Below are 14,753 nucleotides of genomic sequence, written 5' to 3' on the forward strand. Positions count from 1 at the left end.
TATTATCACTGAACTTCTTCAGTGAGCCTTTACTTTAAAAAAATGATTTATGCAAGGAATTTTGCTTGATTAGATGCAGATTTTTATTTTATATAGCAAAGGCTTGGACTACAACCTTCTTGCAGTACATGAAATGAAATAGGGGTTAACTTATAACTTAGTAAATTAAGCGGAAGTGCGCAGACCGCCTGCTGCCATGGCAGTGAAAAGGCCAGGCAGAAAATCTGTAGCCCAGATACCACCGTAAGAGGCAAGATTGTCTCTGGGCCATTGGTTCACTTACTCTGTGCTTCAGCTGTGAAAATGTGACCTCAGATATTATCTTTTGGTTTAAGCTTTTATTTATAATTATACATGGTCCATGATTCAGTGTCACTTGGAAACACACCTGTGGTTTGCTTTTAAAAATTACATGAATCCATAGATTCAATAAAACCATGGCAGACATTTGTAACAGGAAATACTACATAGAAAAATACACATTTAAAGCCATTAAGGTGCTCTATTTTCTTTGGTATAACTTTTACATGTTACTTAGTGACTTCATGGTGATTTATAACTGTTTAGCAGATATATGAAATACTGCGATTTTCATAGAAAAAAATTTTAATTTCAAAATAATGGCATCGTTTTACATGATAGGAAACCCGCTTTTGTTTTTCAGGAAATTTCACAATATGCTCTCATTATGAAAGCATACTGGGTTTCATTAGTCACCCAAAAGGATGTTTTCCTTCATGTGATTATTAATAACTAAGAATAATTCATGAAATATGCTGACAATTACTGATAATCGCTAAGAAGCTGTTCTGAAAGTCACAAGCCTGTTTTTTTGCAGAGCATATAACAGGTGTTCCCACTCCCTGTGTCCTTTGTATACACATTCATTCTGTATTCAAATCACAGAAGCAAGAGGCAGGCTAGGGTATGTTACCTCACTGCTAATTTCCCTGGCAAATAAACCAGCAGCTGCTGGTCCATGAACCAAGTTGCCACCAGGAACAGGGCACTGTATGCATGGGACAGGATGCTTTCATGGAGCCCTTCAGCAGCACGGTTGGGGTCTTTCAGTGCAAAATATACCTCCTTCTCTTAGGTAAGGCACTGCATGAAGTTTGTTCTAGCTACCTTTTTATTAAATTGTGGGCATAAAGTAAATATTTGCTTTAGGCTGTAGATTCACTCAGATAATTGAAGAACAGCTCAGAATTTTAAACAATAACACACTTTGTTCCAGCAAAGAAACAGGATCATTTAGGAGAAGTGAGGTTCAATAAATAGATGGTTATTGTTTTCTTAGGACAACAATGATTGTGAGTAGCACTCATTAAGAAAGTTAAGACATTCTAAAAACTTAATGAATCTCTTCTTTTTACAGAGTTTATATATAGGTTCAACACTCTATAATGCATTCTACTTTGGCAAATATTCTTGTAGGTCATGAATTTGTGACCACTTACAGTGAAACTTAAAACAATTTTTGAACATAGTTTTGGGCTGTTTTAATTAAAGATATTGTGGCAAACTGTTAGCTCTATTTTAGAGCTAATAGCTCATATCTATTTTTTACCTATCTTATGAAATATGGAAAAAGGTGAGATTCCAAACTGACAAAAAATATTTTATACACAATCGGGAGAAATGTGTTTAAAAGTATTATTTCTCCAAAATGCCTTTAGCCTTTCTCTTTGCCCAATGGCTAGTTCAATTAAAAATTTTTTTCTCTATTTCTCCCTCATTCTCCTCTTTAACCTTAGAGTTTAAAGTCTTTCTCCAACATTCCCACTGTTTTTATGTCATCATTATTTTCACCAGGTGTTCCCTTTCCATTCTTCCTATTTATGAGTTTTAAAAGTCTCTTGTTTTATTTATATCCAAGAGACAGGAATTTTTTTAAAAAACTATTCCTTAAATTTTAAGAACAAATTAGCTAAATAAACAACTTAAGTTTTAGCCTTCTTCAGTAGTTTAGAGCTTTGCACTTACTGGTGTCTTATGGTATAGTTTTCATAGTAAATGTGATTGTTATTTACATTTATCCCTAATATTGTTCATATTCCGCATATTTGAAATATACGGTTTGTAAATTTTTTAAATGTTTGAGTTTCCCATAGTTGTGATTGTTGTTCCAGTGTTTATGTTGTCAAATTCAAGCCTATATAGCTGTTTAGGTTTTGAAATTTTTAGGAAAATTAAGCAATGACCGTAACTGGCTTTTTTATCTTTGTGCATTTTTCTGGGCTTTGAAAGTATCCTTTGTGTCAGTGCCGCACTTAATTTTATAACAATGGGACTGCTGTCTTTTCCTAAGTAATTTTTTGTAATTGGCTTTAAGAAGAACTTAGAGACAATTCATTTGAAGAATTCTACTAAAATAAAATTAAACATACTTTAGAGAAATAGATAGCATGTTCATAAGCAGCTAAAGCAGTTATTATCCGTTAAGACTTTCTTTCACAAATTTACTTTTCTCCATTGGTAGTATGTTGTAAAGACCATGGGTAATTTGGAAATTTTTTTGTATTTTGGAATATTGAGTATCAGTTTGTTTTTTCTTTTAAAAAATCTTAGAAATTTGAAGCCCCAAATGTAGTTCGTAAAATCTGTTCAAAGTACATCATAATTTCTATTTTCTCTAAAGATACAAGAGTTTATTTTCAGTCAATAATAGTTGTGTTGTGCTTGCTAATATCATACATGGCAATGGGGAAGTAAATGCCAACTATTTTGAGCCACGGTAGAGGTCACTTTGTGAAGTCTGATGTTTATATTAAATACAGTGAAACTGGTCTAGGGAGTCTTTTGTTGCTGGAATATAGATAAATTTTGCAATATGACGTCAAAAGTGTTCTTTATCGCTGGACAGTCCTTTATAATGTCTTAGTTTTATAGTTTAAGGGAGTCTCTGAAGGGGAGAGTATTGCTATAACTTTGTATGTCAGATTTTTAATGGTATTATCAGTGTTCTCCAAATTAGTATAGTGCCTTATATGCAAAAAGTCAAGTTTCCTTTTTTGTACTCAAAAAGTACATATTAGTGAATCTAATAATAAAATTGAATTTTCATTTAAGTACAAATATTTGGAATATTAAGGGGAAATTTAAATTTCATCCATTTTTATATCATTTATTTTCATAAAGTTTATTTGTTCTTACAGAGGTTGACTTCCTAAAATCAATAGTTTAGTCATTTACGTTTTCTCGTACAACAAGGAAAGAGCACTTGAAAATTTCTCAAAATGAAGCTAATTTTTTTAAGTCCGTAAACTACTGTTTTGCCAGCATGGATTCCACACCTGTCAGGGGAAATACAGCAATGGCAAAAGAGTATGTGATCCTAAAATGTAGCAGAAGCATCCTATTATCTGTTTAGTCTGCAAAGTTCACTACAAGTAAGGATTGCATCATATCAATAGATTCATGTCTTTCCTGCAAAGTAAAAAGATTTTAGTGGCTGAGATTAGAAACTGTATAAAGAAAATTTCATTCCTCACTGATACTCTTATAACTTGCTACCTATAATTTATCTGATAAAAATGATGTAGGCAATCTAAGCAAACAGCTATTGTAACAGCTGTGCTGTCTTCTCACTGTCATACATATATTTGAAAAAGCACACATATTTGAAAAAAATTTAAATAACATGATTTCATATCATTTGGTATGATAAGCATTGAATATATTCAGAGATACTATTGATGGTAATATATTATTTAAGGTATTATTACATGATGCATTTTCTAAAATAGACTAAAGAACTAGTTCACTCCCCTTAATGATTATTGTAAGTGCCATGTAAAATGTTATTTTCTGCTAAAGTAGTTTCATTTTTCCCTGGGCTGCAATATTTGTGTCGTATTTAATATTTTATTAAATAGAATTTATTCCCATAACTTCAGTCATAGACTCTCCAATCAAGCTTTCTTACTTAAGATTCAGCTTTCTGAGTCAAGATCCAAAAGTCACCTACATTTCTATTCTAGTCATGCTTGCACTCCATGGTAAGAAAGTGCCTCCCAATCATTTTCAGAATATTACAATCTCAGTTAATCTTTTTCAACTCAACCACACAAAAAGTAGAGAAAAAGCGTTCTTCCCCTTTTCAGAAAAAAAAAAAGTAAAAAGTAAACAAGGACTTCTGCAATGATTTCCCCAAACTCCGAGAACAGATTGGCCAGAATTGCACTCAGGCCATCTCTATCTACAGCTCAGTCTAGCAGTGGTTTCTAGGTTGAGCTGTGAAATGTATTAAGTGAACCAATAAGTCAATGACCAAATTGCTTACTGTCAGAGGCAACTACCGAGTTTTATATCAGGAGCCATGCCGTTTTTTCCAGTGCATTCTCAAGGCAATGATGTAGTTTCCCACCATCCCCCTTGATACCTTGGCAAAAAACACAGAACTGCCACTTTATTAAAAGATATCCAACTTAATCAGTGGACTTAAATCTGAGATTCAATACTTCAAAATTCTTTGGGCCCTCTCTCACTAAAATATGAGTCCTTCCCCTTTAAACTGTAGGGTAGCTGCTACCCTGAGAAAAGCACCTTAGGATGTCAAGAACATAAACATAAAGAGTAGAGAGAGGCCTTGGACCTCATCTAATATTACCCTTTTTTCACACATAAGAAAACTGCCATCCAGAGAATTAAAATGACTTATCTAAGGTCGGTTAACTAATCACCATTTTATCCCAAGTATGTGTTCTTTACTAAGACCTCGTATTTCAGTGTACTTGTAACTTTATCAAAGTAGGAAATTCAGAAATCTCTCTGCAAGTTTAGAAAATAGGTTCCTGAAATCCCTATTTCCAGGCAATTTGCAAGTGATTAATTTAAGACTGTATGGACAAGGGAGTCCAAGATCAAGAATGAACCGTGAAACCCTCAGGAATATTTTTGTATTCACTGAAGTAAAAAAGGAAACAGCAACACAATAAATACAGTGAAAAGTGCATTTTACATATCTTAAGTTAGTAATAATGGGTGCTAAAAAAAACTAGTTCTGCTTACCAGGAACTTGTTAGGCACTTCCTATCACCAATTACAATGAAAGGCATGAAAATGCATGTTGTTTCATGCAGATAACACATGTACTAAGAGGAATCTTTTCATGTACAGGTCTGCCATCCAATGCCCAATGTCTTTCTATATCTATGACTTCAAGAGCTTCACTCCCTTCTCTCAGTCTCTGCTTCACATATCTCAGACATTACTAGTTTTAAGTCCTAGATTTACTCTCTCATCTCCCTTTAGCTCTCTTATGATTTCCTTTCCTTTTCTGCAATACACTTTATCTCCTCTTTATAATTCCCAGCAACAAGCTCCTTCTTTTTCTAATGATTCAAATTAAGAAGAACTACAAATTTAACATTCTTGCACTTGCCAGAAAAGAAAACAGAAGCAAATCCTCATACCTTTGTAACTCCTTTGTTATGGACCAAATCACTACAATGAATGTACAGGTACAGCCCATTATCAGAAAAAAAAATTACAAGTCAATCACAAATACACACAGAGCCCAAGGAGACTGTAAGACACATATTTATTTTTCCCATAGAATCACCTACTTTTTAGTCCGTATGGTCAGTTTCAGTTGAGCATCTAGGCACCCCTTCTCCCCTTAACCTCCTCTGATCTTCCTCTTTGTCCTTTCTCCTCTTCAGTTCTTTGCTCTGACTTCCCTGCTGGCCCCAGGGTCTCACTGTTTACCAACAGCTACCCAAAAACGAAAACCATGGAAATCTTTGCTCTAACCTCCACCCTGGGAAAGAAAGAGAGGAATTTACTGTTGGTGGAATTTGATTCCTCATAGGAGCAGACCTACATATTTCAGTTTCTCCAAATAAATCGTTGTACAAACAGACCTTTCTACCATTCCCTTCCTAATATTGATGACCTTTCACAACAGGATTCAGATAAATCTTAAAGATCCCCTTCCTAGTAGAGATGAAAAGGGAGAAGCAATCAAAGAAGATAAACATTTTGTACATGACAAAATTGAAATTGTAAGTTATCTCTATTTGTGCCCAAATTTTCATCCCTCCTCACCTAGGATTCTTTTCCACCCTCACCCATCTGTTTTCTGCTTCATCAAGACTTCTCTTTCTAGTGATCATTCCAATAGCTCCAAACATGCTGTTCAGCATCTATCCAAAGAAAAAAAAAGAAATTTAAAAAAAATTCTTTTTCTGCTCCTTTTCTCAGCAAAACTCCCCAGAAGTGTTGTCTATGCCAACTGTCTCCAATTTCCTTTCTGTTCTTTCTTTTTTCCATCACTGTTCAAAAGACTTCACATTTAAATTCCTCTCATTTTCTCCTCCACTGTTCATACAATGTAGGTACCATATTGCTCCCCCTTAAAATGAGGATTTTGAAGCAAAGAGCTTTTGATTAGTATTCTAATCAAAATGGTAGAAAATGGTAGCTACATGGTAACCTGAGCTAAGGAGGACTGTCTTCTCAATTGTAAATATATATATATATGTGTGTGTGTGTATGTATATATATATATATATATATATATATACATATATATATGCTAGATAAAATAAAACAATATATAGCTCAAGGTAAAGAAGGGGAAGTCTCCGGGTGCCAGAAACTACGAAGAAACCTTGCCTCTTAGATTTCTAATGGGCATCTAAAATGAACATGTCCAAAGCTGACTCCCAATCTTTCCACAAAAATGTCTCCCACAGTATTCCCCATGATTAATTGATTAGTTGCCCATTAATAAATGACAACTCCATTCTTCCAGTTGATCAGGTCAACAACCTTAGAATCATTCTTGACTCATCTTTGTTTCTTGTATCCCACCCTCAATGTGTCATCAAATCCTGTTAGCACCACCGGGCTTTTCTCACAATATCTTTTACTACCACCCTTATCTACAGCACAGTCATCTCTTGCCTACTTTATTGCAGTCATCTCCTAAGTGGTCTCCCTGCTCCTGCTGTTTCCCCTATTTCAGTCAGTTCTCACGGCAGCTAGAGTACACCTAAAAAAATAAGAAGAAAGACGTCTATCCCTCTTGCTCACAAAAATCCAGCTGTGTTCCCATCTCACTCAAAGTAAAATTGCCAGAGTGTTTGCCATGACCCTAAGGCACTTCCTGATCTGGCCCAGCCCCCTCGCTGGCCTCCTGTCTCACCACACTCCTGCTCCGCTCTGCTTCACCTGCTCCCGCCTCTTGCTGATGCTCAAACACACCAGCCAGATCCCTGCTTCTGGGCAGGGATAACCAATCACAATTGGTAATAGTTTAATGCCATTCTCCTTAGGATGGTTGCATTTGGCAAAGCTTTGGCTAAAAGGAAAAACTTCCAATTATGGACTGTTAAGCCATTTCAGAAGACTGTGGAGGAAGATTTTCAAGAGGAAGTAGCCCCTCAACCACATAGTTTGATTAGGATATGATATGACTCAGACATTAATCAGTCACAATTTCAAATTTTTTAAAAGGTTTCATTGGACTTTAGAACTAATAATCTTTCCCAGTTCTCCTTTTCCCATTACTCTTTAACAGTTAGAGATAATAACTTCTGCTTTTCCTTTTCATCTTGCCTTTAAAGAGGTCACGCAATCAACAGTCTTTGTGGGGAGTTTTTAAAATGCAGGTTTCAGAGACAAATATTTACTTCTGCAGGTAACCGGTACTAGAAGAGTCAGTACCTAGAAGCCTCTCTTCTTTGAAAAGGATTATCACCCGATCAGGTTCTCTCTGTATTTCCCCTTTAGATTGTGAAATGTGGTTCAGGGTCTTTACAACTTTCCTTTCCTTCATAGCAGGTGCTTGTTCCGGGCTGAAGGTGGCGGTGCCATCACACACAGTCCATGGCATCAGGGGTCAGGCTCTCTACCTCCCCGTACACTATGGATTCCACACTCCGGCATCAGACATCCAGATCATATGGCTGTTTGAGAGACCCCACACGATGCCCAAATACTTACTGGGCTCTGTGAACAAGTCTGTGGTTCCCGACTTGGAATACCAACACAAATTCACCATGATGCCACCCAATGCCTCCCTGCTTATCAACCCATTGCAGTTCACTGATGAAGGCAATTACATCGTGAAGGTCAACATTCAGGGAAATGGAACTGTGTCAGCTAGTCAGAAGATTCAAGTTACCGTTGATGGTAAGTCCACTATAAGTGACATGGGCAGCTGAGTAGCACAGCAGTTAGCAATGGCTCAGGAGATTAGACTACCTGGGCTTTAGGTCCTGGCTCTGCAACTTTGGGCAAATTAACCCTCAAAGCCTCAGTGTCTCACGGCACGAATGACATTATCCACCTCATGAGGCTTTCTGAGGATTAAATAAGACATGCATATAAAGTATATGCACAGTGCCCAGCTGAAGGTAATCAAGCAGTAAGTAGAACGTATTATTTGTTTGCCTGGAAACTATCAAGTATAAAGTTGCTGATATAATGAGGCAGAGAAAATTTTATTTCTCATTAACAATGTACCCTGGGAAGTGCCCCATTTTTGTCACATAAAGAATTTTTTTCTTATTTTGGTACACTGGGAAGGATGAAACTTGCTCAGTGACCATACTTAAGGAACAATAGAATTTGCTGGGTATGTCCTCTGAGGGAGAGTGGGGTTCAGCTAACTTTCAGACATTTATTTTCCTTACTGAGCTATGTAAGCAGCATACCTTAAATATACTACATCCAAAGCCCAACTTCTGATTTTTCCCCCCTAAACCTGTCTATTTAACAGTATTAGCAAAATTAGCAAATAGCAACTTCATTCCATCAGTTGCTTAGGACAAAACCTTGCCATCACCCTTGACTCCCTCTTTCTCTCACACCCCACATCCAGTCCACAAGTTAACCCTGTCATCTTTACCTTCAAGATATGGACAGAAGTGAGTCACTTCTCACCACGCCCACTACCGCCCCGCTCAACCCCACCATCAGCTCTGGCCTGAACTGTCCTAACAGCCTGCTGTCCACTCTCCCCGCTTCTGCCCCTGCCTCCTGCAGCTCAAAATCCTCCCATAGCTTCCTGTCTCACTCACAATCAAAGCCAAAGTGCTAGCGATGTCGCACAAGGCCCAGTGTGACCCCCCCGACAGAGAGGTACCCAGTACCTCTCTGACCCCTTCCCACCTCTCTTCCCCTCACTCACTCTGTTCTGACCACACTGGCCTTGCTCTTCCTAGAACAGGCCAAACACAGTCACAGGGCCTTTGTACATGACTGTTCACTCTACCTAGATTACTCTTCTCCTAGGTAATGGCACTATCCCCTATTTCCTTTCGGTCTCAGCCAGAGTGTCACTTTATCTGTAAAGGCTTTCCTGACCACCTTATGTAAAGTATACAGAGAGAGAGAGAGTTACTCTTTATCTTGAGTTCTGCTTTATTCTTTTCATAACACTGGACGTATTGTATATTTTTATTTTTTATTGTTTCTCTTCCTTGCCTAGAATACAAGGGCCATGGGAGCAGGCTTTGTATTGTTTGCTGCTTTGTCCTCACTGCCTAAACCCCGATGCAGGCCATCTGTAGGCACTCAGTAAATATGTGCACAGTAAATGAGTGGAAACTGGAGAGCTTGCAGGGGAACAAAGACACAGGATGTGGCAGCAGATGCCTAGAGAACAACTTTGGGGAGAGAAAAGGAGGACATTTTCATATTTTCATGAAATTCTCCTGGGTAGTATCTCGTCTCTCCCTCCAAACTTTTAATAGAACATCCATTACTTGTTAATATGTAGTACAATTGGATCTGTTTATGGACATGCAGCCAAAAGTTCTTTCTAAAAAATTTTTTATTGAGGTATAGTTGATTTACAATATTATATTAGTTACAGGTATACAATACAGTGATTCAAAAATTTTATAGATTATACTCCATTTAGTTATTATAAAATATTGGATCTGTTCCCTGTGCTGCACAATATATCCTTGTAGCTTATTTATTTTATACATAGTAGTTTGTACTTCTTATTAACCTACTCCTATATTGTGCCTTCCCCCTGCAACGAAAAGGTCTTGATAGGGGTTTAGGGCCTGTGTAAAAAATCTTCTTAGGAAACTTCCATATCTGAATTACACTGTTAAATGCAAGTGTATGATCACAGTACCAACGTCTATTCTAATGATTGGCTCTCCCATTTGAGACCTTCAACATCACCTATTTGACTTATTCCATACCACATGTATTTCCATGCATGGGCACACGTGAAACATAAGCTTTTTCTACATGATGAATGTACCAATTCATTTTTCTTTTTAAATCATAGTAATGTAAACAAAAGCTATTCCAAACCCTTTGTTCTTGCCAGGGAATATAAAGGGTTAAATTGAGCGGACCACTTGACTGCACCCATCTTGAGAAAGGCTGGAGCCTTCAGAACTCCTCAGCACCCCTGCAAGTTGCCTTTCAACCTCTTTTCTCCTTATCTTTCATTTTTTCCTGTCTTCTCTGGGCGGAAGGATTGGATCTGTTTGTGCTCTAATGCACATTTTCCGGTGTAAAAAACATGTGAACATGAGTCAAGACAAATTTACCTGAGAAGATGCATCAACCCCAATTAAAAGTTGTTGTTTTTTTTTTTTAACATCTTTATTGGAGTATAATTGCTTTACAATGGTGTGTTAGTTTCTGCTTTATAACAAAGTGAATCAGCTGTACATATACATACATCCCCATATCTCCTCCCTCTTGCGTCTCCCTCCCACCCTCCCTGTCCCACCCCTCTAGGTGGACAAAAAGCACCGAGCTGATCTCCCTGTGCTATGCAGCTGCTTCCACTAGCTATCTACTTTACATTTGGTAGTGTATATATGTCCATGCCACTCTCTCACTTCGTCCCAGCTTACCCTTCCCCCTCCCCATATCCTCAAGTCCATTCTCTATGTCTACGTCTTTATTCCTGTCCTGCCCCTAGGTTCTTCAGAACCTTTTTTTTTTTTTTTTTTTTAGATTCCATATATATGTGTTAGCATACGGTATTTGTTTTTCTCTTTCTGACTTACTTCACTCTGTATGACAGTCTCTAGGTCCATCCACCTAGCTACAAATAACTCAGTTTCGTTTCTTTTTATGGCTGAGTAATATTCCGTTGTATATATGTACCACATCTTCTTTATCCATTCATCTGTCAATGGACATTTAGGTTGCTTCCATGTCCTGGCTATTGTAAATAGAGCTGCAATGAACATTGTGGTACCTGACTCTTTTTGAATTATGGTTTTCTCAGGGTATATGCCCAGTAGTGGGATTGCTGGGTCGTATGGTAGTTCTATTTTTAGTTTTTTGAGGAACCTCCATACTATTCTCTGTAGTGGCTGTATCAATTTACATTCCCACCAACAGTGCAAGAGGGTTCCCTTTTCTCCACACCCTCTCCAGCATTTATTGTTTCTAGATTTTTTGATGATGGCCATTCTGACCCGTGTGAGGTGATACCTCATTGTAGTTTTGATTTGCATTTCTCTAATGATTAGTGATGTTGAGCATCCTTTCATGAGTTTGTTGGCAATCTGTATATCTTCTTTGGAGAAATGTCTATTTAGGTGTTCTGCCCTTTTTTGGATTGGGTTGTTTGTTTTTTTGATATTGAGCTGCATGACCTGCTTGTATATTTTGGAGATTAATCCTTTGTCAGTTGCTTCATTTGCAAATATTTTCTCCCATTCTGAGGGTTGTCTTTTCGTCTTGTTTATGGTTTCTTTTGCTGTGCAAAAGCTTTTAAGTTTCATTAGGTCCCATTTGTTTATTTTTGCTTTTATTTCCATTTCTCTAGGAAGTGGGTCGAAAAGGATCTTGCTGTGATTTATGTCATGGAGTGTTCTGCCTATGTTTTCCTCTAAGAGTTTGATAGTGTCTGGCCTTACATTTAGGTCTTTAATCCATTTTGAGTTTACTTTTGTGTATGGTGTTAGGGAGTGTTCTAATTTCATTCTTTTACATGTAGCTGTCCAGTTTTCCCAGCACCACTTATTGAAGAGGCTGTCTTTTCTCCATTGTATATTCTTACCTTCTTTATCAAAGATAAGGTGACCATATGTGCATGGGTTTATCTCAACCCCAATTAAAAGTTTGATAGGAAATTGAAAGCTAAACATTGGGGCCAATTGTCTGTTACTTATATATCATCTCATTCTCTGTGTGTCCTGTAATCATGCATAGAAGGAGATTATTATAGGCTTTGGTTCGTTAAAGTGACTAACATGGTACAGTGACTAACATAACGCTGCAATATAAATGCACAATAATTAAAACATATAATTAGTTCACTTACATAGAAGGAAAAGTAAATGGTGCAAATGTGATTCTTTAAAACTTTCTCTCAATCCCCCCAAAGTATAATGTATCTGAGCTTTGTATTTTGCAGATGGTGGATAGGAATTTGGGCTCACCACATGTATCCCAACCAGCTGCTCTTGGGATATTAGGACAAATCAAGAGAGGGGAATAACTACGTAGACTTTGCTTGTGAGAGTACACCCTTATGGTGTCAGGGGAAAGCACAATGAACAGGAAATAAGGAAGCCGACATTCTCTACCACTAACTGCATTATCTATAAAGTAAAGGTTTCCATTAGAAAATCCTTGAAGAGTAACTTCTAGACTCAGTTATTTCTGCTATAAATTATATTTTATCATTTTGTGTTTGCCATGACTTTTTTATTTTCTTCTTTAATTACTTCCTGAACTGTCTACATTTATAAAGTGTAAAACGTTGGAATCATTTTCCTAGGATTTAATATTTGAAAGACCTCATAGACTTTTATTATAATTCTGTGGTGGCAAAAATCATTTCTGTCTGTTCTGATGTTGCAGATCCTGTCACGAAACCAGTGGTGCAGACTCAGCCTTCCTCTGGGGCTGTGGAGTATGTGGGGAACATGACCCTGACATGCCTCGTGGAAGGGGGCACCCGGCTGGTTTACCAGTGGCTAAAAAATGGGAGGCCTGTCCACACCAGCTCCACCAACTCCTTTTCTCTCCAAAACAACAGCCTTCATATTGTTCCAGTGACCAAAGAAGACATTGGGAATTACAGTTGCCTGGTGAAGAACCCTATCAGTGAGATGGAAAGTGACATCATTATGCCTACCATATATTGTAAGTTTTTAAAAATATATACATACACATGAGTTTTCTTCTGGGAGGTTTTCACGAGAGGAGTCACAGGGAACATCACCAGATGTTGACACCAGATGTCATTTGGTTTTCACCATGATTGTAATGTAGTACTAGGTGCAATTATACTTCCTAGGCACTGTCTTGTCATGAAATATAGTTACTTGCACAACCCTGTTTCTTGAAGATCAAGTTGAGATACTGGCCAGGGGCCTTTTAGGATACATTCTCTGACTCAGTGCATGTGTGACCTTAATTCTAGTGTAAAGTAGGAACCTCAGTTTCAAACCCAAAACTGTGCAGAAGACACTGATTTATTCACCCCCATGGAGGAAGAGTTGTTCATCATACAATGGGAGAGGGATGTGCTCTGGAGCTGACTGCAGGGAGAAAGAGTGCTCCCGGGTTATGCATGAGGAATGCAGCCCAAGGCGTGGCTCTTCTCTCTGCCCGTTTTCTCAGCTCCACTTTTACAGGCAGAGTGCAGAGAGGATCACAGAGAAAACGTAATTATTCTGCAGTAAGCTATTCAGCTTCCCAGGGAATCCGTAATTATTTTGGATTTCAATTCTCTCTGGTTCTCTTTTCTGTTGATGTAGTTGCTATCGTTATTTTTGTTTAATCTCATGTACAAGTTAAGTTCACCAAACTTTTCAGTTCATGTCATATTATCATCACCAACCCAAGCAAGATTTCTCTCTCTTGATTGTATTATTTTTCCCCATCCCCTCTGCTCCATAGCACCACCTCCAATATGTTTAATATTGCATTCTAATTTCAGCTTCTCACAAGGTTTCTCAACCTCCACACTAATGACATTTTGGCTGGACAACTCTTTGTTGTGGGGAGTTGTCCTATGCATTATAGGATGTTTAATAGCATCCATGGCCCCTACCCACTACATACCAGTAGCACCCTCCCCTCAAGTTGTGACAACTAAAAATGTCTCTGGACGTTGCCATATGTCCCCTGAGTGTGGGGGAGAGGGACTGGTGTGTGCAAAATCTCCCCTAGTTGAACCAATGGCTTATCATATTGGGAAGTCATCTGATCAGTTACCATTATAGCTTAGTGCATGGCCACAACAGCAGTATAACAAAATAAATAAGGCATGGCAAAGGAAAACTTCTCACTCGGTGGCATGAGGGTGGAGGTTTCAGCTGGTTGAATCACAAGGGTAAAATTAAGCCTTGTAAATGTATCTACTCACTCATCAAATATATCTGCATAATGCTCAGAAAGGCCCTAAAGCCTAGTGTTTAGGTGCTTAGGAGGTAGACAGACCTAAGTGGGAAATGGGTTCTGTCACTACCTATGTGACTTTAAGAAATCCCTTGACCTTTCTGAGCCTCATCTGTAAAATGGAGATGGTTAAAACTACCTCACCACATTAAATGAAATCAATCCTCTCTGAAGAATAGCCAGTAGATGACACCAAGCAAGCATTCAGTAAATGGAAACTGTTTGTATTATTGATACATCTGTATTCTATTTTCTTCAGTAGAAAATTGATAGTCTTCTTGAGGAAGTGTGTTATTAACTCTTTGGAAAAAAACACCAGCATATGTAGGTTTTTTCAACTAGATAAAGCTTAACAATAAAACCGAGCCGCAAAAGTGTGGCAAGAAAAGCAACTTCTGGGA

General features: G+C 37.8%; 1 protein-coding gene across 9 annotated transcripts in view; it reads left to right on the plus strand.

The window, feature by feature from the left end:
• Nucleotides 1-14,753, plus strand: part of HEPACAM2 (HEPACAM family member 2) — a 53,497-nt gene that overhangs the window by 11,378 nt on the left and 27,366 nt on the right. For 5 of the 9 annotated variants that reach the window (XM_061197790.1, XM_061197794.1, XM_061197793.1 and 2 more), the window contains exons 1-3: nucleotides 905-1,096; nucleotides 7,789-8,142; nucleotides 12,808-13,092. In XM_061197790.1, coding sequence (XP_061053773.1) covers nucleotides 1,018-1,096; nucleotides 7,789-8,142; nucleotides 12,808-13,092 — 718 coding nt within the window. In that variant the 5' untranslated portion in view covers nucleotides 905-1,017. Of the gene's footprint in view, nucleotides 1-904; nucleotides 1,097-7,748; nucleotides 8,143-12,807; nucleotides 13,093-14,753 lie in introns of those variants that run through there. The other 4 variants (XM_061197792.1, XM_061197795.1, XM_061197798.1 and 1 more) reach the window with 3 other exon arrangements.

Source organism: Eubalaena glacialis, chromosome 8, assembly GCF_028564815.1.
Source record: "Eubalaena glacialis isolate mEubGla1 chromosome 8, mEubGla1.1.hap2.+ XY, whole genome shotgun sequence".
NCBI lineage: Eukaryota > Metazoa > Chordata > Mammalia > Artiodactyla > Balaenidae > Eubalaena > Eubalaena glacialis.